The sequence below is a fragment of the Neopsephotus bourkii genome, unplaced genomic scaffold (assembly GCF_033783945.1).
Source record: "Neopsephotus bourkii isolate Nb327-2 ecotype Australia unplaced genomic scaffold, CSIRO-AGI_Nbou_v1 NB_1557, whole genome shotgun sequence".
Taxonomy (NCBI): domain Eukaryota; kingdom Metazoa; phylum Chordata; class Aves; order Psittaciformes; family Psittacidae; genus Neopsephotus; species Neopsephotus bourkii.
Window position 1 is genome coordinate 564349 of NW_026902033.1, and position 20388 is coordinate 584736.

General features: G+C 51.3%; 1 protein-coding gene across 3 annotated transcripts in view; it reads right to left on the bottom strand.

The window, feature by feature from the left end:
• The window catches only part of DEAF1 (DEAF1 transcription factor), a 23631-nt gene continuing 3243 nt past the window's right edge, over positions 1-20388 (bottom strand). Inside the window, exons 4-13 of one of the 3 annotated variants that reach the window (XM_061371007.1) lie at positions 18955-19101; positions 18033-18172; positions 17323-17388; positions 16315-16441; positions 14532-14660; positions 13239-13367; positions 9095-9345; positions 2095-2160; positions 1244-1333; positions 1-116 (exon numbers count right to left, since the gene is read on the bottom strand). In XM_061371007.1, coding sequence (XP_061226991.1) covers positions 18-116; positions 1244-1333; positions 2095-2160; positions 9095-9345; positions 13239-13367; positions 14532-14660; positions 16315-16441; positions 17323-17388; positions 18033-18172; positions 18955-19101 — 1244 coding nt within the window. In that variant the 3' untranslated portion in view covers positions 1-17. Of the gene's footprint in view, positions 117-1243; positions 1334-2094; positions 2161-9094; positions 9346-13238; positions 13368-14531; positions 14661-16314; positions 16442-17322; positions 17389-18032; positions 18173-18401; positions 18932-18954; positions 19102-20388 lie in introns of those variants that run through there. The other 2 variants (XM_061371009.1, XM_061371010.1) reach the window with 2 other exon arrangements.

Here is a 20388-nt window from a genome sequence, read left to right on the forward strand (position 1 = left end):
TGCAGTGGTACCTCTGCTCAGACACTGACTTTCTCCATCACGCTGTCTGTGACGTGCACGTCCTCAGCCTGCACTGCAGCTGCCTGCCCGCAGATGTGCTGATGGTCCTTCCAGTCCTGCACGGGGAGAGAGGGGAAGGGATGAGGAGAATGGACCCTTGGGAAGGACGAAACTATGCTGGGACCCCCCTGAGCTCCATTGCAGCAGCTCTTTGTGCAGCACTGCAAGGCTCCAGTGCTCAGCCCGACAGGAGTAACAATGGGCAGGAAAGGGGCCGTGCTGGGTCAGCATTATAGAATCATAGAATGGTTTGGGTTGGAAAGGACCTTAAGATCATCCAGTTCCAACCCCCCTGCCATGGGCAGGGACACCTCACACTAAACCATGGCACCCAAGGCTCTGTCCAACCTGGCCTTGAACACTGCCAGGGATGGAGCATTCACAACCTCCCTGGGCAACCCATTCCAGTGCCTCAGCACCCTCACAGGAAAGAACTTCTTCCTTAGATCCAATCTAAACTTCCCCTGTTTCAGTTTTAACCCGTTACCCCTTGTCCTATCACTACAGTCCCTAATGAAGAGTCCCTCCCCAGCATCCCTATAGACCCCCTTCAGACACTGGAAGCTGCTCTGAGGTCTCCATGCAGCCTTCTCTTCTCCAGGCTGAACAGCCTGGCTTCTCAACCCAAACACTCATCTAGGGCATCCCTGTCAGCTCCCGCAGAACTCACTAGAACAGAGTCAGAACCAGCCTTCAACCCTCTCCTGAAGGACAGCTCTGGACCAGCCGGTGCCCTGTGGGACAGCAGCACACGGTGGCCTTAGTTCAGCGCCAGCAATGGAGAGGAATGGAACAACTTCCAGAACCGACTTCAGCTTTTAGGCTGACCCAGGAAGCCCCCTCTGCTTGCTGGGCTCACACCAGGGCTCACTAATGGGGGGGGAGCCTCAAGGAACCGGTCACTGAGGAGCACCTCAAACCCCCCCACCTCCTGCAGCACCGAGCACCCGCAGTGGCTTGGGCAGACGTCCCCTGGGAAGGGAGAAGCTGGTTTTTAGCCCAGGGTTAGAGCAGAGGTGTTAGACACCCCTTAGAAGGCCCCTGCAGGTGCTGCGGCCTCCCCTACCCTGTGCTCTGCCTGCCCATGGGCACAGCCTGGGCCAGGGCCTGGGCAGAGCCCCTGCCTGTCCCCAGTGCCCCTCGCTCTGCACCAACCCACCCAGCAGCTCCCCCCAGCTCTCACCTTCCGCTGGCAGTACGTGGAGCAGTAGTTGACCTTGTGGCACCCGGTGCACTCGTTCGTCGCCTCCCGGCCGCAGTTGACGCAGGATTGCTGTGAACAGGCAGCAAAGAGACCACGTCAGAGAGGAGAGCACCAGGGGGACCCCCGAGCTCTGGGTTCAGCTCCAACGTGAGGTTTGAGAGAGGGTCCGAGGCAGGGCAATGGGAGCAGGAGTAAGGATGGGGCCCTTGGGTTAAATCCCGTTTAGGGAGGAGGAAGGGTCTGCTCCTGTGTGTCCCTGCACCAGGCAGCAGCATTGCCCCGTAAACTGTGTCCCACCAGGGAGACAGGAGATGGAGGAGTAAAACTAAGGAAGCTGTAACAGGAGCAGGGACTTGAAGTGAGGCGAGACAAGATACATGGATGAAAATCCCCACCTGGTTTCTAAAGGCTGTGTTTGTGTCTATCGCTTTCATCTGTATCAGTGACAGCAATTAACATAACCTGGGTGTTGGGTGGAAACAGCATTGAACTACCACGGGAAACAGCACTTCAGAGAGGACTCTGCTTCCAGCTCATTAAATCCTGACACATCATTAGCACGTTGGAGCTGTGGTGGGAGCCTGGGACAGGCTGTCCAAGCAGCGGCCCTGTCTTTGGTTCCAGCAGCTCCTTCTCTCCTTGGAGCACTCCCAACCTCCCAACCAGGGCCCGGATCAGCACCGAGCTCCTCACACCTCCCCAGTGTACCTGCACTCAGTGGTGTGACTGAGCAGTGCTGGTGCTCCCGGTGTACAGGCGGGCTTCAGGCCAGCAGAAAGGGCCTGATGCAGCAAGCAAAGAGCAGAAGACACAGGAGAGCCCCAGCTCACCTTGATGATGATTTCTGTCTTCCCATCCACATCTTCTGACTGTTGAAATAACTGGTTCTGGTACTGCTGCAAGGGAAAAGCCACCAGATCTGTCACTGCAGCCAGGGCAGGCCATGAAGGGTCCTGGCCCTGAGCTTGCTTCTGTTGCACCCAAAACTGCAGTTGCAAGAGGACAGAGGGGAACCTCATCCCCCTTCTGAGAGAGGGAGGCTGTGACCTTGTGGAGACAGACCAAGCAGCCTGTGACAAACAGCCTGAGGTGACAACCTGCCATTCAGTACAGCCCTCACCCAACCCCGCTCGCCCCACTCCACCCAGCCAGGCCTCCTTCCTAAAACCAGTGGCTGCAGGGAACTGCACCAACCACAACCTAAGCAGTCAGCACAGGGAACAGGAGGAAAACGCCAAGGTAGGAGGGCCAGGAGCCATCTCCATGAGCCAAAGTCTGAGTCAAGGCCAGGGATCCTGAGCCTGGAGGGATGGCACAGCCCAGAGAACGGGTGAGGGGAAGAAACCCAGACAAAACACCCCCAGGACATCAGGAAGAGCATCAGCCACAGCCATCATTCCTCCTTCTAACAGAACAGAAAAGGGCTTTCAAACAGCTCTGGAATCAAGCAGTGCCCTGAGGGTGACACTTGGGGTGTGCAGCAGCCTCAAAGCAGCTCCACAGCAGCCCATTGCCCTGCCCCACTCAGCAGGGCTGAGACAGGAGCCCTGAACCAGAGGAATGCAAACCCGATCCCGACCGGATTATCTGCTGACCCTGACTTGCACTTATTGGGAACAGCTGCAGTACATAAAAAGCCAAACCCCACCTTCAGGCAAAGCAGGGTTAGTGAGCACGACCCACGCATAAGGAGATTAAGGGCTTAGTTCCCAGGTGTCTCTGTGAGCCTGCATCCCTGCAGTTATCCTCCTGTGGAATCACAACCCCCTAAACCTTGCCATCACCGGGGCACAAGCTCAAAGGAGAACACCCCAGGCAGATGGAGGTGGTGGTGACAGGAAACCAGAGCTGTGCATGAGCCATGGGTGCTCCTGTGAAGGCAGGCAAGGAACGCACTGGGCAGCCTGAGCTGAACCCGTCCTGCTGTGGCCCGGGGAGAACACGGCCTTGCTTCCTGAGAGAACCATTCCCATCAGGGAGACCGCGCTGTGCAGCCAGGACTCGAAGCCTCCTCTGCCACCAGCACACAGCAGAGAGCCAAGGCTTCCCGCTGCCCAGTGACACCAGTGACCTGTGCCAAGGGCACTGGAAACCACACGGGGTCCTGAGCACTGCTTAGTGAAGAGGTGGAAATGCAGATGCTGCTGCTCCAATGCAGCTGGACTCTGCACACACAGCCCCAGGCCAGCCCCCTGCTCCAGCCCGGGCAGGGCAGTGCTGGGATGGAGAGAGTCCAGCGCAGGGCAACTAAGATGATGAAGGGAGTGGAGCATCTCCCTTATGAGGAAAGGCTGAGGGAGCTGGGTCTCTAGAGAAGAGGAGATTGAGGGGTGACCTTATTAGTGTATATAAATATATAAAGGGGGAGTGTCCCGAGGATGGAGCCAGGCTCTTCTCAGTGGCAAACAATGATAGGACAAGGGGCAATGGGTACAAACTGGAACACAAGAGGTTCCACTTAAACTTCTTCTCAGTGAGGTGACAGAACACTGGACCAGGCTGCCCAGGGAGGTTGTGGAGTCTCCTTCTCTGGAGACATCAAAACCCGCCTGGACACGTTCCTGTGTAACCTTATCTGGGTGTTCCTGCTCCGGCAGGGGGATTGGACTGGATGAGCTTCTGAGGTCCCTTCCAATCTCTAGCATACTGGGATACTGGCATACTGTGATGGACGTGCTCAGTCCCATTCTGATCAAGAGCTGCAGCTCCAGAACTTAAACCCTTTCCACCACCGGACTCCACGAGCGTGGCCAGTGCTGATGTCCAGGGACACTGCCAATGGGAAAGACACTGGGAGGAAGCGCAGCCACCTCTGTCCCTGTTTGAGCTGCACCAGAGCCTCCACCTCAGCTCTCAGCCCTGAAACCTGCTGATGGAAACCACACATTTAACCCCCTTTAACTGCCCCCATAGTCTACAGCGTGAGCAATTCAGGCCAGGCCAAAACTATGGAGACAGAAAAGGTGTGATAAGAGAGAGGCTCAAACCAGACACATCCAGATCGCCCATGAAACAGCTCCACAAAACCAGTGACCTCCAACTCTCAACCGGTTTCCCTGCTCCCCTGCACACACCAGTGTTATGTGCTCACTGGAGCTGCACTGCTTACTGGCCGACCCTTTTGAGGTTAATTTCCTACTCCCTAACCCCAAATTGTTTTAATCTTTCCAAAGCAGAACCCAGTGGGCCCTGCTGGTGCCTGCTTTAAGCTCCCAGCCTGTTTCCCGAGGGGCTGTGCTCTGAAGGCATCGCTGCACCGCACGGGAGCTGCTTTAATTCAAACCCTTGGCACATCCCAGCACCAATTCTTTTAAACTTAGGCAGCAAACCTGATTATCACATTTCCTGAACAGCTTCATTACCTCCCAGCAGTGTCTCCTGCACTGAACCGGGGGAGCCCACAGGCTCTCCCCCTCCTGATCTGATAGACACAGTGCCTTCATGCACGCTCCAACAAACGGACCCATAGACCTCAGTGTAAAGCTCTGCCTTTAACCCCCTCCTTGGGGCCAGCTCCTCTCTCCTGCAGGAGACCTGGAGCCTTTCCTGCCTCAGTCACTCTCCCTAAAGGTTTTTCCCTGCATCACTAAAGGCAGCACACCAGAAAGTAAGCACAGGGTCAGATACAGTCACACCTACCAGTGGGCAGCAGCAACAGCAGCAACAACAGCAACAGCAGCAGGAGCCTGATGATGCTCTGATGGAGCAGCTGTATCTCCTGAGCCTGCACCAACAGGGCTGATGGTCTGCTTTTCCTTCTGAACATCATTGCACCAGACTTGGAAGTAACCTTATTGTAACTCACATCTGGTATTTGCCCACACAAAGCTGAGCTCAGGCTGAGCACCACTGCGCAGGCGCCCATTTCCACATGGAAAGCACCGGGCTTGTGGCCACCACCATCATAGAACCATAGAACAGAACCATAGGGTTGGAAAGGACCTTAAGATCATCCAGTTCCAACCCCCTGACATGGGCAGGGACACCTCACACTAAACCATGGCACCCAAGGCTCTGTCCAATCTGGCCTTGAACACTGCCAGGGATGGAGCATTCACAACCTCCCTGGGCAGCCCATTCCAGTGCCTCAGCACCCTCACAGGAAAGAACTTCTCCCTTATATCCAATCTAAACTTCCCCTGTTCCAGTTTTAACCCATCACCCCTTGTCCTGTCACTGCAGTCCCTAATGAAGAGTCCATATCCAGCATCCCCATAGGCCCCTTTCAGACACTGGAAGCTGCTCTGAGGTCTCCACGCAGCCTTCTCTTCTCCAGGCTGAACAGCCCCAACTTTCTCTCCACTGGATCAGGGTGCTCCAAGCCCCTGTGTCCAACCTGGCCTTGAGCACTGCCAGGGATGGGGCAGCCACAGCTTCTCTGGGCACCCTGTGCCAGCGCCTCAGCACCCTCACAGGGAAGAGCTTCTGCCTAAGAGCTCAGCTCAGTCTCCCCTCGGGCAGGTTCAAGCCATTCCCCTTGGCCTGTCCCTACAGGCCCTTGTCCCAAGCCCCTCTCCAGGTTTCCTGCAGCCCCTTTAGGCACTGGAGCTGCTCTAAGGTCTCCCCTTCAGGAGCCTTCTCCAGGCTGACTCATCCCAGCTCTCTCAGCCTGGCTCCAGAGCAGAGCTGCTCCAGATACATCTCGTAGCTGTCCATATCCCTCTGTCATCCCCACTCCCATCCTTATCTGTGCAAAGAGAGGACATGACTGCTTCATTCTGGTCCCACCTGCTAACGACAGCACTGTTCAAAGGAAGCTCAGGATTACATTATTCCCCTTGTTGGTATCGTTTTGAAGGTGGAAATGCCAACATCCGAGAGGAGTTGTGGCAGGAAGGGGAGCTGCTCAATGCAGCAAGTGAAAACCATGAAAAATCCCAAGTGCAGCACGAAGATCAAAAGCCCTTGAGCTCTGCATCCTCAAGAGCTGGGATGCTGAGCCCCAGAGTAGCTCTGCACCACTGTGAAAACTAAAGATACACATTAGTTCTGGCCATGGCAGTGATGCCTGCGCATCCAGCTGGGAAGCAGGCTGCTCCTAACAGATTCCTTTAATCCTGCTATGTATTAAGTCACTCTTCCAGGAAGAGCTGAGTTACAGTAGCAGCTCTATTACAGTTTAATCTGTTGGACTGAGCTCCACAGCTCTGATCCATTGGCACAACCTTTCACTGCCTCACACCAGGAACATGCTGCTGGATGGAACTCTGCACGGTCTCCTGCACAGGGGCACCCACGCTGGGGAGGTTTCCACCATTCATTAACCCTTGGCAGTTCTGTCAACAGAACAAACACAAAGGGGTGATGAATCACAGAATCAGCTGGGCTGGAAAAGAACTTCAAGCTCATCCAGTCCAACCATTCCTAGCATTGCCAAGGCCACCCGTAACCCATGGCACTGAGGCCTCGTCTCCAAGGGGTGTGAGCACTTGCAGGGCCGGTGCCTGCAGCCCTGCCCTGGGCAGCCTGTTCCAATGCCTGAGCACCCTCTGGGGCAGGAATTGTTCCTCAGCTCCATCTAAACCTGCCCTGGTGCAGCTTGAGGCCGGTTCCTCTTGTCCCATCCCTTGTTCCTTGGGAGCAGAGCCCAGCCCCTCCTGGCTCCATCCTCCTGTCAGGCAGTTGGAGGCAGCCATCAGGTCCCCCCTGAGCCTTCTCTTCTCCATCTGAACCCCCCAGCTCCCTCAGCCCTTCCCCATCACACCTTTGTGTGAAACTGGTCTGGCAAAAATCAGTAACAACCAAGGCAGGAGGACAACTTAGAATCATAGAATGGTTTGTGTTGGAAAGGACCTTAAGATCATCCAGTTCCAACCACCTGCCATGGGCAGGGACACCTCACACTAAACCATGGCACCCAAGGCTCTGTCCAACCTGGCCTTGAACACTGCCAGGGATGGAGCATTCACAACCTCCCTGGGCACCCATTCCAGTGCCTCACCTCCCTCACAGGAAAGAACTTCTTCCTTAGATCCAATCTAAACTTCCCCTGTTTCAGTCTGAACCCATCACCCCTTGTCCTGTCACTACAGTCCCTAATGAAGAGTCCATCCCCAGCATCCTCCCTCTCATACACCCTCACTGCCAGAAGAATCACTTTGACCACACACAAAAGTGGGAAAGAGCCTTGAGTTATGAATCAGGATGAGATTGGAAAAGCACCTCTGACCACCATAGAAGCAGCCAGCCAATTCCTTGATATTTATTGCAACCCCTTCCAGTGCCAGCCGTGTACCCACAAACCCAGTTCTTCCCTAATACGGAATTCATCAGGAGGACTTCAGCAATAGCTGCTTGTGGTATGGCCCAGATGGTTCCAGAAGCTCGCACACAACCCCAAGCCTGAGAACTGTTATTGGATATGGAAACAATGCCACCACGAGTGAGTGCTTTATCAAAACACACAACTGTTGAGGTCCCCCTGACACACACAGCTTGTCCAGTAGCTAAAGGGAAAGGGGCTTCCTCTGGCACCAGGCTTGTGCTCACCCCTGCCTGGTGAAGTCAGCACTTTAATCCACACATGGGAGTGATTTTAACTCCCAGTCCTGGGGCAAGAAGGGCCTAGAAGTCCACTGAAGTGAACTGGATTGGGATCAGAGGCTGGGGGATGGACTCTAAACAACCGTTCCAGAACCCACTGCAGGGATAAACAAGGGAAGACACAAATAAACTGGGCCAAGAGCAGAGATGAACCAAGTCTGACGCCCATCTCTAAACATGTCCAAGCTTCCAATATTCCAGCATCCCATACTCTACTGAGCTCTCTAGCAGGAGATAGCCCCTACCTGGACAGCAGCAGGACACCCATCCTGCCCAGGCAGGAGGCAGGGAAGGATCTCAAGGTATCACACACCTGCACATCAGGGATGCAGTGTACAGGAGAGTTTAGCAGAGCCAGCGTGGCAAAGAACATCAAAGACACTGCAAGGACTGTCCCAGGGGTTCTCAGCCTCCCCACACAGGGCTCTTGCTGCACACTCCTGCCTATGAAGTCAGTGGAAAGCAATGATAGCAATAACACTGATGGCAATGGCAGGTGCAGTGGTGCACTGCAGGGAAGGGGCTCACCAGCTACTGACAATGACACCACTTTCCCAGGATGATGTTCCCACTTCCCTCCCTCAAGCCCACACCTGTGGGAGAAGGGGAATATGGAGCCAGATTCAGAGTGTATGAGCTGGTGGTGAGAAGAATGAGGGTCCCTACCATGCATCAACTGAAGAGAAGAAAAGCAGAACAGGGAATTCATTGCAGATAATCCCTTACAGAGGACAGAAGGGCCACTGGGCACAAGCCAAAGCTCCTGAAATGCCAGCCAGCCTTGCAGTCTTCCCATGGGACTCATGGGACACCACCTCTGCCTGCACAACGCTCAGCAAGACACCTCTCAAAGCCACTGCTCATCTGCTTCATAAACTCTACAGCTTCTTCTTGTTACCCTCTGCCTCTGGGGGCCACTAAAAGCCTCTCTGACAGCCCTGATAAAGCACGCAGCCACCACAGCTGAACACTCACCTGCTTTCCTACCCCAGGATCCAGCCCCCACGTCCCATGAGTTTATGGAGAGCTGATGGGACAGCTCAGGCCTTGTAACCCCCAAGCCTTTGTGCAGCCTGCTACCCCCAGCTCTTGGAATCCCAGAGCACTCTGCTCCTTTCCCCACGATACAAACAACTCAGAGATGTCTCTTGATAAGCCATCGAGGATCAGTTTCTAAGGGCTGCCACGATGGCTATCCCCAGTGAAACTCAGCGTGGTGCCTCCCTCCATCCCTCATCCCGCACGATGCCCTGGGCTGAACCACCTCACCCCTGATGGTGTGATTACCTCTTTCCTGTCCACATCAGCTTGGATTTTGGCCTGTGTGACCGCAGCTTCCCGGAAGGAGGAGCTGGCCTGCTTGGCCTGCTCGATCAGGGTCTTCAGCTGCTGGGCTGTGTGCAGCAGGGAATTGACCATCTCCTCCAGGTAGAGCCAGCTCCGCTGCTCCGTCACCTCCAGGCCGTTCACCACCGAGGGGGATATGGCTTTGGTGGGAGTGGTGGGGGGCACTGCCAGGGCAGGGAGCGAGGTTAGCACTGAGGAAAGGAAGAACAAGAGTACACAGGGAATCGGGGCGTTTCATTCTGTAAAGGGAGGGGAGTTTCTGGTTGCGTTTGGCTGTGACTCCCCTGCACCCCCTGAATTCTGTCCTTAACCATAACCCTGATGCAAGAGTGGAGTAAAACCAACACAGTTTTCATCACCACAGAATTCCCTGTATTACAAACCTGCACTTTCCAAGCCATCAGCTATGAAGCACTTTAAACCCTCAGTAGTTGTCATGTCTTTGGACCTCTTCATCCTGGATCCTACCCATAAAATGAACTATGGCTGTAAAAACACAGGCACCACAGTGAAACATCTCACATTTAGTAAGTACTCACAGTTGTATGTGTCTGTTTCAGATACCCTGGGTGCCTGACCAGCAAAGCTCACTGCAGCTCTGAGAACTCTCCTTGCCCAGTCCCAAAGGTGGGAGTGAACAAGCACAGCCCAGGTGGAAGTTTTACCTTCAGACACTAACATCTCCTGACATGGGATTTACACTGATGGTCTGGGGCAGTCTGCAAGAAGGAAATGTCTTGCCTATAGCCTTTTCCTCCAGAATGCTAACTACAACCCTTCACTCTTGTGTGAAGTAGAGTGCTACAGGTAGGAAATGAAATCCATAGAATCATAGAACAGTTTGGGTTGGAAAGGACCTTAAGATCATCAAGTTCCAACCCCCCTGTCATGGGCAGGGACACCTCACACTAAACCATGGCACCCAAGGCTCTGTCCAACCTGGCCTTGAACACTGCCAGGGATGGAGCATTCACAGCCTCCCTGGGCACCCATTCCAGTGCCTCACCACCCTCACAGGAAAGAACTTCTTCCTTAGATCCAATCTAAACTTCCCCTGTTTCAGTTTGAACCCATTACCCCTTGTCCTGTCACTACAGTCCCTAATGAAGAGTCCATCCCCAGCATCCCTATAGGCCCCCTTCAGATACTGGAAGCTGCTCTGAGGTCTCCACGCAGCCTTCTCTTCTCCAGGCTGAACAGCCCCAACTTTCTCAGCCTATCTCCATACAGGAGCTGCTCCAGCCCCTGAGCATCCTCGTGGCCTCCTCTGGACTTGTTCCAACAGTTCCATGTCCTTTTTATGCTGAGGACACCAGAACTGCACACAATGCTCCAGGGGAGGTCTCACGAGAGCAGAGCAGAGGGGCAGGATCAGCTCCTTGGCCCTGCTGGTCACGCTCCTTTGGATGCAGCCCAGGATACGGTTGGTTTCTGGGCTCAAGCACACACTGAAGCCGGCTCATGTTCATTTTCTCATGGACCAGCGCCCCCAAGTCCTCCTCCTTGGGCTGCTCTGAATCTCTTCTCTGCCCAGCCTGCAGCTGGGCCTGGGATTGCTCCGACAAAAAGCACAGAAGCAAAATCCAAAAGCACAGGAGGCCAGTGATGCTCTCAAACACACTCCAAGGGACATTAAAAGACGACCAAAAACCCCACCAGCTCCCAAGATGCTGCAGCTTTTACTTCTTCACACCCTAACCACAACCTCAGCAGTAACTGCTCTTTGTAGGAAGCCACCAGAAGGAAGCTGAACTCCCGTCCTGGTAATCAAGTCACACTTCCCTTTAACTTAATCTCCAATCCCTCATTTATTTGGGCCCTGGAGCTCTCCCTATCCCAAAGCCTGTGTTAGAAAGTCCTAGAAAACCAACACTGTCTTAGCCTTACAGTTATTGTGCCCCTGAAACATCTACGTGCTCCCACCACCAGGTCTGCACTGGGAGACCACGGTATGAGGAAATGAAATCTAGATGCAGGAACCCGGCAGTACACAGTGTGAGCTCACCTCAGGCAGCACTTCCAGCATCAGATGTTACCTGGCTTTACCGGCCTGACTTTTCCACAGCGTAACTCTAACTCTAGCCACCTGCCATGAAAACAGGTCCAAGCCATTCACATCTACTGGCAGCTGAGCTCTGAACTCCTCACTGAGTTGTTTCTTAGAAGGAAGAGGTTTAACTTTGCCAGCAATCTCCCACCAGTCCCTGGTGCCACTACAGATACTGGCTTTCCAACCACACTCATCTGTCTGTGGCAGCTCCAAAGAGAAGGGCAGAAACAAGCCCCAGCCCTCTCCCACTGAAGGACAGGGACACAGGACAGCAACTGCAGAGCCCAGTTACAAACATACAACAGGAGACCTCCCAGTCTCAGGGATAAACCTTCTGGACCACACTTCAAATGGTACTCAAAATCCAACTGTAAATACTGTCCTGAGCAGCAAGAGGCAAACAGACCCTCCTGCACCAGGCTGCAGCCCAGAGTTACACTCACAGTGAGGGGAAGCATCTGCAGACCCACAAGAGTTCCTGCAGGAGGGAATACCTCCCAGGACAGGAACTACTTTAAGTGCATTAAACACTTTAATCCTTTCCATGTCACAGCTGGTGGTTCTCCATGCAAGCAGCAAAAGCTGAAAGGATCCAGCACAGCTTTGGAGGAGAGGACAAACCTCAAACCCCAGAGGGCTGCAGGCCACCATGTGTTAGACGTGTGACAGCACTGCAAGGCCACCACACAGGTGAAGGGACAACATTTGATGCTGAAGCCTTTAATTAAAATACTAATTTCAATCAGGTTGCACATGAATGGCATAGAACTATTTGCACTTAGATATGAGGAAGAGATAAGCTGGTCCTTTATCATCAGTAGGTGTTTGCAGAGGAGCCTTTCCCACTGCTGCACTTCCAGTACAATATTTACCCCAACACTGTATTTGATAACTTATCTAACAGGAATTCCTCCTGATCCCGTTTTGGCAGAGGGGTATCAGGCAAGAGAAAGTGTTCACTGGTAGAAAAAAAATCAATGTTTAATTAATAACATCAAGATCTGACTAAGACTTAAAACCAACAATGAGATTCCATTCTGGACAGAGCAGGAATGTGCTGTGCTGCTCCGAGTAAGGCAATAAAAGGTCATGCAGAGGGGAGAACCCAGGCTTTGAACCAGAAAGACTTCAGAGTGCACAACAGAATACAACACGTTGATGTGGTCTCTTTTTGATGTCTCAGAGAGCAGTAAGAGGGATCAAAACCAGCCTCTTACACTCCTCTGTGTCAGCAAGATCACAAGTATCCCAGTAACTTCACAGAATCACAGAAATTAGAGAAGCAAAAGGCCTATAAATCCCCTCATCACCAGGCAGTGCCTGAGTGTTCCCTGCTGGATCTGCTGGCCAGGCTTGATGAAAACAAGAACACCCCAAGTTCTTGGCAATTCCAGTTTCTCCAGCATTGCTTCAGTACATCAACACTCAGACAGCATCGTGGCTCACTGAATTTAGCAGTCAGGTCTACCTATGGCAGGGCATGGCTTAGGGAATGTAATTACATTTGAAGAGGTATCTGATAACCAGTTTAACCCATCTATCCAAAACTACAGGCATGATGTGCATTAGTCAACCATTAAGGGATGGAAAAGTGACCCTGGGTGGGAAAACAGCAACCAAACCTGTCCAAAATCACCTCCAGCATCTGCAGTGGATTCACAGAGATGCTAGAATGGTTGGAAAAGCTGCTGTGACATGATTTTAGAGGGGATGGTCTCCTCAGGTCAAACCATAAAGACAAGCTTAGCCAGTGCCCAAGTGTGACAGAAGTGTGAGCCAAAGGCTTAGAAAGGGCAGGGGATGGCAAGGATGTGGGAAGCAGGATCCCAACAGCCTCCTCTGGTGGAAACCACACATCAAAGGTCTCAGTAACACAATGAAAAACTGCACAGAGTGGAAAATCTGCTTGTCCAAATCTTAATAACCTCATAAGCAAAGTTTATTCTTCTCCCCTCCATCTTTACCTTTGCTGAGAAAGCAGATTAGAGAGCAAATTCAAGCAGTGCTGTCTCACACGAGGGACATAACACATACCAATTTTGGGATGAGACGTTGGCAACGCAGCTTCAGGAAAAGGTGAGATCTGGCAGTTGTCCTGGTAACTGGGATAGTGAGGCTCTGGGTGACTGACCCTGCACGGCTGCTGGACGTTGGTGTCCTGAACTGTGGAACAACACCACCACAGTGAATCCCTGAGGCACAGCCAACAGGCTCTCCCCATGCTTCTGCCACCCTTTTTTCTTTACAACGTATAAAAGTTCCTGCATTCAATGCTAATTCCAAAGGTTGCAAATGAGAAACAGGAGCATGATCAACCTTGTACTGACTTCATCTCGCCCTGCTTACACTTTTACAGGCAAAGGTTACTGCTGCTTCCCTCCTTCACCCCCAGGTACTTACAGTAACCACAGGACTCCAAACCACAGCTCTGGGAGCAGGACAGCTCCCACAGCAGAGCTCACAACCCCATGAGTCAGACTGAAAGACCTGAAATATGTCATGTGTTTCTCTTTGGTTTGATTTATTTTGGCATTTGCCAGCATTTACCCAGACTCTTTCACTTGTTTCAAGCACTCAGCTAATTACCTCTTTTTTATGGTACTATTTTAGGACAAAGGAGGAGTGAAAGGATTACAGAGATGACACAACCCCCTAGAACTCAGCAGAGGTGAGCATTAGCAGCCGCAGCATCTGGGCAAACTTCTTTTCTGTGCAACTGAGAAGAGTTCAAGCTGCCCAAATCATTCTGAAGGAAGGACAGTGGGTTATGAATATTCTCTATGTAAACTACTGACAAATAACTTCTTCATGCAGCACTAAAAATGCTTCTTCCCGTAAGCAGTGAGCATCTAATCCTTTTTTCATAGACTCATAGAAAGGTTTGGGTTGAAGGGACCTTAAAGCTCCTCCAGCTCCAACCCCAACCCCTTCCACTGGAGCAGCTTGCTCCAAGCCCCTGTGTCCAACCTGGCCTTGAGCACTGCCAGGGATGGGGCAGCCACAGCTTCTCTGGGCACCCTGTGCCAGCGCCTCAGCACCCTCACAGGGAAGAGCTTCTGCCCAAGAGCTCAGCTCAGTCTCCCCTCGGGCAGGTTCAAGCCATTCCCCTTGGCCTGTCCCTACAGGCCCTTGTCCCAAGCCCCTCTCCAGGTTTCCTGCAGCCCCTTTAGGCACTGGAGCTGCTCTAAGGTCTCCCCTTCAGGAGCCTTCTCTTCCCCAGGCTGCCCCAGTCCAGCTCTCCCAGCCTGGCTCCAGAGCAGAGCTGCTCCAGCCTGTTTCCTCCCCATCACAGATGTTTAGCAGACATACCTACACCCAATCTCTTACCAGTGGCTCCAGTGAAAACATCCCCCTGGGATGTGCTCTCCGAGATAATGGCTGTGGCCTCCACTGTTGATGTGCGATCGAAGGTCAGAGCTCCTGAGGTCGTGATCTGTCCAGAGGGACTCACTGTGACTGGAAACAGGAGAACCACTTTCATGATTCACAATCAGCACAGGGGCCTTGGTGGTTTAACTGCTCATATCCCTGTCCTGGATCATCCAGAGCCAGAGAACTCACAGAGGAAATGGCCTCTGAGAATCCAGTTGGGATCACACCAGAAAACTGTTTCTGGTTGATTCTGAGTTATTACAACTTCAGCAAGAGTGGTTCCTACTACTTAAATGAACACCAAAACCTGTGGATTACAACTAATTCTACAACGGTTTGGTTAGCTGGGCAATTCTAGTGGTCTGTCTACACAGAGTGATGTCTTATGCTTGGCCAATGCAAGGAACAAGTCACAAAATCCTTTTCCCAAGAGGCTCCAAAAAGTTTAAAGCCCTTTTTAAACAGGAGTAACTAATCTGGCACCATTAATCAGTAAGGGGCTGATTTGTGGCACTGATTCTGTGGCACACTGCTCAGCCAGAGCATTATTATCTGCAAATGATTCATTTCAAGGCATTAAGGCTACAGATTCATGAAATATGAGCTATCATATATAAAATATGGAATATGTGATATTAAATATGTGGCTGCTACCAAAACTCCCCTCTCTCAATGTCAGCATGAGCAAATGTGCAACCTCACAGCACCTCACATGAACAAACCACCACAGATTTTGGGGTGATTAAAACAAAAAAGACCCTATTTGGGGGAATAAAACTAAAACCAGCTCAACAGAATCCCTGTTCAAGTCTCTCCCCACCATTCCTGGTAATTTAATCTTACCGTTGGCTGGGTATTTTGGCATTTCTGCTGCTTCCCCCTCCCCTTAACTTTGCAGTTTTATCATCCAGATGCCTCTACTGTGATGAGAGCAGGAGGACACACGGATGAGACTGGGAACGTGCGAGCTGGATGAGCTGGCAAATTAATTTGTGTCCTCACACAGATGGTTGGATCAAACCCAGTGAGTAACAAAGCGTGTCCTGCACGTTGGAGAGGAATTTGCAGATAAAAGCATCGCCTTCTGCCTCCTTCATTAACGGCTTTCAGGCTCTGCATTTCATTCCACCTGCTTAGAGCCTACTTTTCTTGTTCAAGAAAGAGCAAAAATCTTACCCCACAGCCCCCCCACCAGCTTCTCAAAGCCAAACCCCAATCTCAGGGGATGGAACAGGGATTCTTGGCAGAGCAATAAATGTCCAGGCTTCCCTACTCCACTTGCAGTCGAGATGTGGCAACACTGAGCTAGTTTCTGCAGTGAAATCAGCCAGACACTGAGTCAATAAAGCTACCAAAGAAAAGGAAGCAGCAAAACAAAAGGCATTTCTCTCAGTTTCAAGGGGGCACTGATAGACATAAGATGTCTAGTGTGGCAATTCCTCATAGAATCATAGAATAGTTAGGGCTGGAAAGGACCTTAAGATCATCCAGTTCCAACCCCCTGCCAACAGGCAGGGACCCCTTCCACTGGAGCAGCTTGCTCCAAGCCCCTGTGTCCAACCTGGCCTTGAGCACTGCCAGGGATGGGGCAGCCACAGCTTCTCTGGGCACCCTGTGCCAGCGCCTCAGCACCCTCACAGGGAAGAGCTTCTGCCTTATCTTCAACCTGAACTTCCCCTGTTTTAGTTTGAACCCATCAAAAAGGGGAAACAGTTTTTACCAGGAGAAAAGAACCTACATGTAGTAGCAGCTGTGGCAGGCAGCAGGGTGATGTTTTTGGAGCAATCCTTCTTTGCTGGAGCTGCAGGCATTTCATTCTCTTTTTTCCTCCTTTTATATGGCACAAAGAGTCGAACAGGACCACTCTGGGCAAAACAAACCAAAGGAAGGAAAATAAAAGAAAGCAAAAGGAAAAGGCATTAACTGAGGCAGCTCTTTGGAGACTTTGGCTTCACTTTCATCTTCCCAGATGCAGCTATGCTCACACAGCACATTCCCCCATGGAAGATGTGCACTTGCAACAAGTGATCAAAAAACTCTCAGATCTCCAAAGCAAAAGAACTTTGTGGGGAAAAAGAAGTCCCACTCAGCTCCCTCCAGCTGGAGAGGCCCAGATTCAGCCTCTTTCCTCTATTATTTAAGGAGTAGAACTGGCAGACAGATAACCAACCACTGGTGGAAGACAAACCGGAGTGAGGAGGAGGCAGGAAGCTGTTAGCTTCAAGCCTAGAAAGCAAGCAAATCAGCCAGTTCATGGCAGAAAAGAAATGCAAACCACTGCTTCAGGTCCACCTGAAGACTGCAGCTTTCAGGACTTTAACCTCATTTTTGAAACAAACCAAAAACCAAACCCCAAACAAAAAAATAACAAAACAAATAGTTTAATATGAAAAGATCAACCCAACACAGAATATTACATTGCATCCTTGTAAAAACACCTTTTCCACCTCAAAGAATTGTGGAACATCACAGATGGTTTTGACAGCCCCAAAGGCTTTTCCCATAAATACATTATTATTTAGAAAAGAGAAAACAAGAAGAAGGAAAAAGCAGTAACTACTATCCAGCTGTAGCAAGGCTGTGGTGCAATGGTGCTACCAATTCCTCATCTCCTTTCCTTGGGAAGCATGGACGCAGCACACCCAAACACAGGACCTTTAGGACATCATGACCTGCTCACAAACGGCTGTGGCAGCTTGAGGGATGAAGTGGTTTGGAACTCATGGGTGTAAAGCCTACAGCTCACCAGAGTCAAGTCGTCACAGCAAGCAGCACAAGTACAAGAGGCAGCATGAGGATTTAAAATCCCATCCTGGAATGAGAAAATGGCTCAGTGTTAGAGTCACCAAACCCATAAGCATAGCTGTAACCTGCCAGAAACATGCAGACAGCTCCCAGAGAGACAACCCATTCCTTCCCAGGGGCCCTAATCCATAACCAGTCCCCTCCAGCACAGAGGAGCAAAGTGAAGTGAGAACAAGCAGTTTTCAAATCACAAGGCACAAATGTGCCAATCTGAGACGTGAGAAAGCTTCTGCCCAAGCACAAATCGACTGCCAACCTAATGGCAACGTTGACTTCTCCCTGAAGCTCCTCACTGCAGGAAATAAATGACCCAAAGTAATACCCAATAAATGCTGCAAGCAACGAATATGTTTGTCAGGCAAACAGAATTAAGCAGATCAGGTTATTGAATTACAGTATTATGGGTGAGAGCTCACAACTCAATTTCTGTGCTACAGCTCAAGGCTGGACTTCACCCTGCAGAGACTGTAATCCCTTTTCAAGTACAGGATTTGCTCTGTGCTGCTTGAAAACCCACCTAGAAAAATCCCTCTGCCATCTCTGATTCTCAGCCAAAGCTGCCCCATGGCACCATCACATGTAACTGCAGCAGCACACACAGCTTGGGCTGCTCCACTTGCCCCTTCAGCAGGAGGGAGGAAGCAAACTTACGTGGATAAGGCACTGCAGTGGCCTCCCAGCATAGCGGATGCTCCTCTTCCAGTCTTTGCTGCTGGCTCGTCCTGCCATAGCTTCAAACTCAGTAGGGCTGTACCAGTTGTCCCCTTGTTTAATGCACCTACCACGGCCGCCTGAAATAAAGCAGAGGAAAGACATTGTTAGTAAAGGTTAAGAATCATTTTGTCACTTTCCTAAAGAAGGAAATGCTGAACTTGCAAGCCTAAAGAGCAGTTCATCTGTGACAATCAGCAAATACACCCATCTGCTACTTCTCACCACTCCAGGATAACCATGCCCATTTATTATCTTGGCTCCAACAATGACTGTGCATGTTTAGAGAGCTCCATCTTCAGGCCTCACCAACACATCAAAAGGCTGGAAAAAAACTCCTCATCCGCAGGAAGGATAAGTCTTTTCTGCAAAAACACCACGAACTGAAGCTCTTCCTTAATTTGCACTTCAATTTCTAATCCTTCTGGTGGGGAAGACAACTCTGTCCATGAAGGAAGCGCTGTGCTGTGCCATCAGGCTTGCTGACAGATTCTGCTGCTATTGCTTCAGCTTTCCCACAGAGAGAAAAGAGAAGAGGAGGGGCTAAGGCAGCTAAGGAGTCCCACTAGGAGACAAGCTCTCTATTTTCCCTTCCAGCAGTCATTCTTTAGAGAAACATGGGTCTACTGAGACAAAAAGAACATGAGAGGAGTCAAGTTACTGCTGAGGAGACTCACTGCACAGCAGCTGGGATCTTCATTAAAGAGAAGATAAAAAGCCTCTGAAGACAGAGCAAACCAGAAGAGAACAAGGGATGGGAAACTGTCTTTTCTTCCCTCAGGAAGAGCCCTGAGAAGTAACTTGATTAAAAGAAGAGAGCATCAAAGAGGAGCTGTCACGCTTCCTCCTCACTCACTGTTACCTGAGCCGAGTCTGTTCTTATAGAGGATGCCACTGATGTTTCGGCATCTCACCGGGAGCTCATTCTCGTACACGGATGGGTCCCAGTTGTACTTGGTTCCAGTTTTCTCTTGGACAGATGTTAGAGGGGTAGGAGAAGATTGAGGCCCTTTGGAAAAGGAAAGAGAAAAGAAAGATGAAGGCAACTGAAAAGCACACTGGATGCACCGTTACCTGCACAGCTTGGCCACAGCAAGTGTCAAGTGATTAACTGATGTGACTGACACCTCTCCACAGCCACGTGTTACATGGTGCACCATGAAAAATTCAGCTTCAGTGTTCTCAAAATCATAGAACCCCAGCCTGGTTTGTGATGGAAGGGAGCTTAAAGCTCCTCCAGCTCCAACCCCTGCCATGGGCAGGGACCCCTTCCACTGGAGCAGCTTGCTCCAAGCCCCTGTGTCCAACCTGGCCTTGAGCACTGCCAGGGATGGGGCAGCCACAGCTTCTCTGGGCACCCTGTGCCAGCGCCTCAGCACCCTCACAGGGAAGAGCTTCTGCCTAAGAGCTCAGCTCAGTCTCCCCTCGGGCAGGTTCAAGCCATTCCCCTTGGCCTGTCCCTACAGGTCCTTGTCCCAAGCCCCTCTCCAGGCTTCCTGCAGCCCCTTTAGGCACTGGAGCTGCTCTAAGGTCTCCCCTTCAGGAGCCTTCAGCCTCCAGGCTGCGCCAGCCCAGCTCAAAATGATTGAACAGAAAGCAAACTGCCTCTGAGGACACACTCTGACAGCGTGTTACAGGCTGAAACTGTAACCTGTAAAAGGGTTAAGCAGCTGGATGCCTCTTCCCATTCCTAGAAGCTGAGCTGCAGACGGCTGCAGGTTTGTTGTGCCATCTTGTGGCAAGAGGAAACTGCCAGACAGCCGTCAGCAAAACCTTATCGATCCAGACATCTGCGGTCGTGCCACTTGTAACAGCAGCAAGTGGCCTGCCTGGAGATAAAACTGCATTCAAGGACCCTTTACAAAGAACTCATGTGCAGCACTAGAACTTTAAAACCCAAGTGCAGAACTCGCATTATCTATATTAAACTGATCCATCTGCCTTTGGGTTGGGATGGACGCAGAAAGGCTTGTGACAGCCCAGCAGCAGGGTGAGACTTCCCAAGAAGCTTATTTGCAAGGGGCAGGGCAGCTAATAAGAGAATTTAAATCTATTGCTGACATGGAAATACAAAACAAACCATAAAAGTAACTTTTTTTCCCAGGAAATACGAGAAGTACCACATGATGGGCTGCATCCAAAGGAGCGTGACCAGCAGGTCCAAGGAGCTGATCCTGCCCCTTTATTCTGCTCTCGTGAAACCTCACTTGGGAGCATTGTGTACAGTTCTGGTGTCCTCAACATAAAAAGGACATGGAACTGTTGGAACAAGTCCAGAGGAGGCCACGAGGATGCT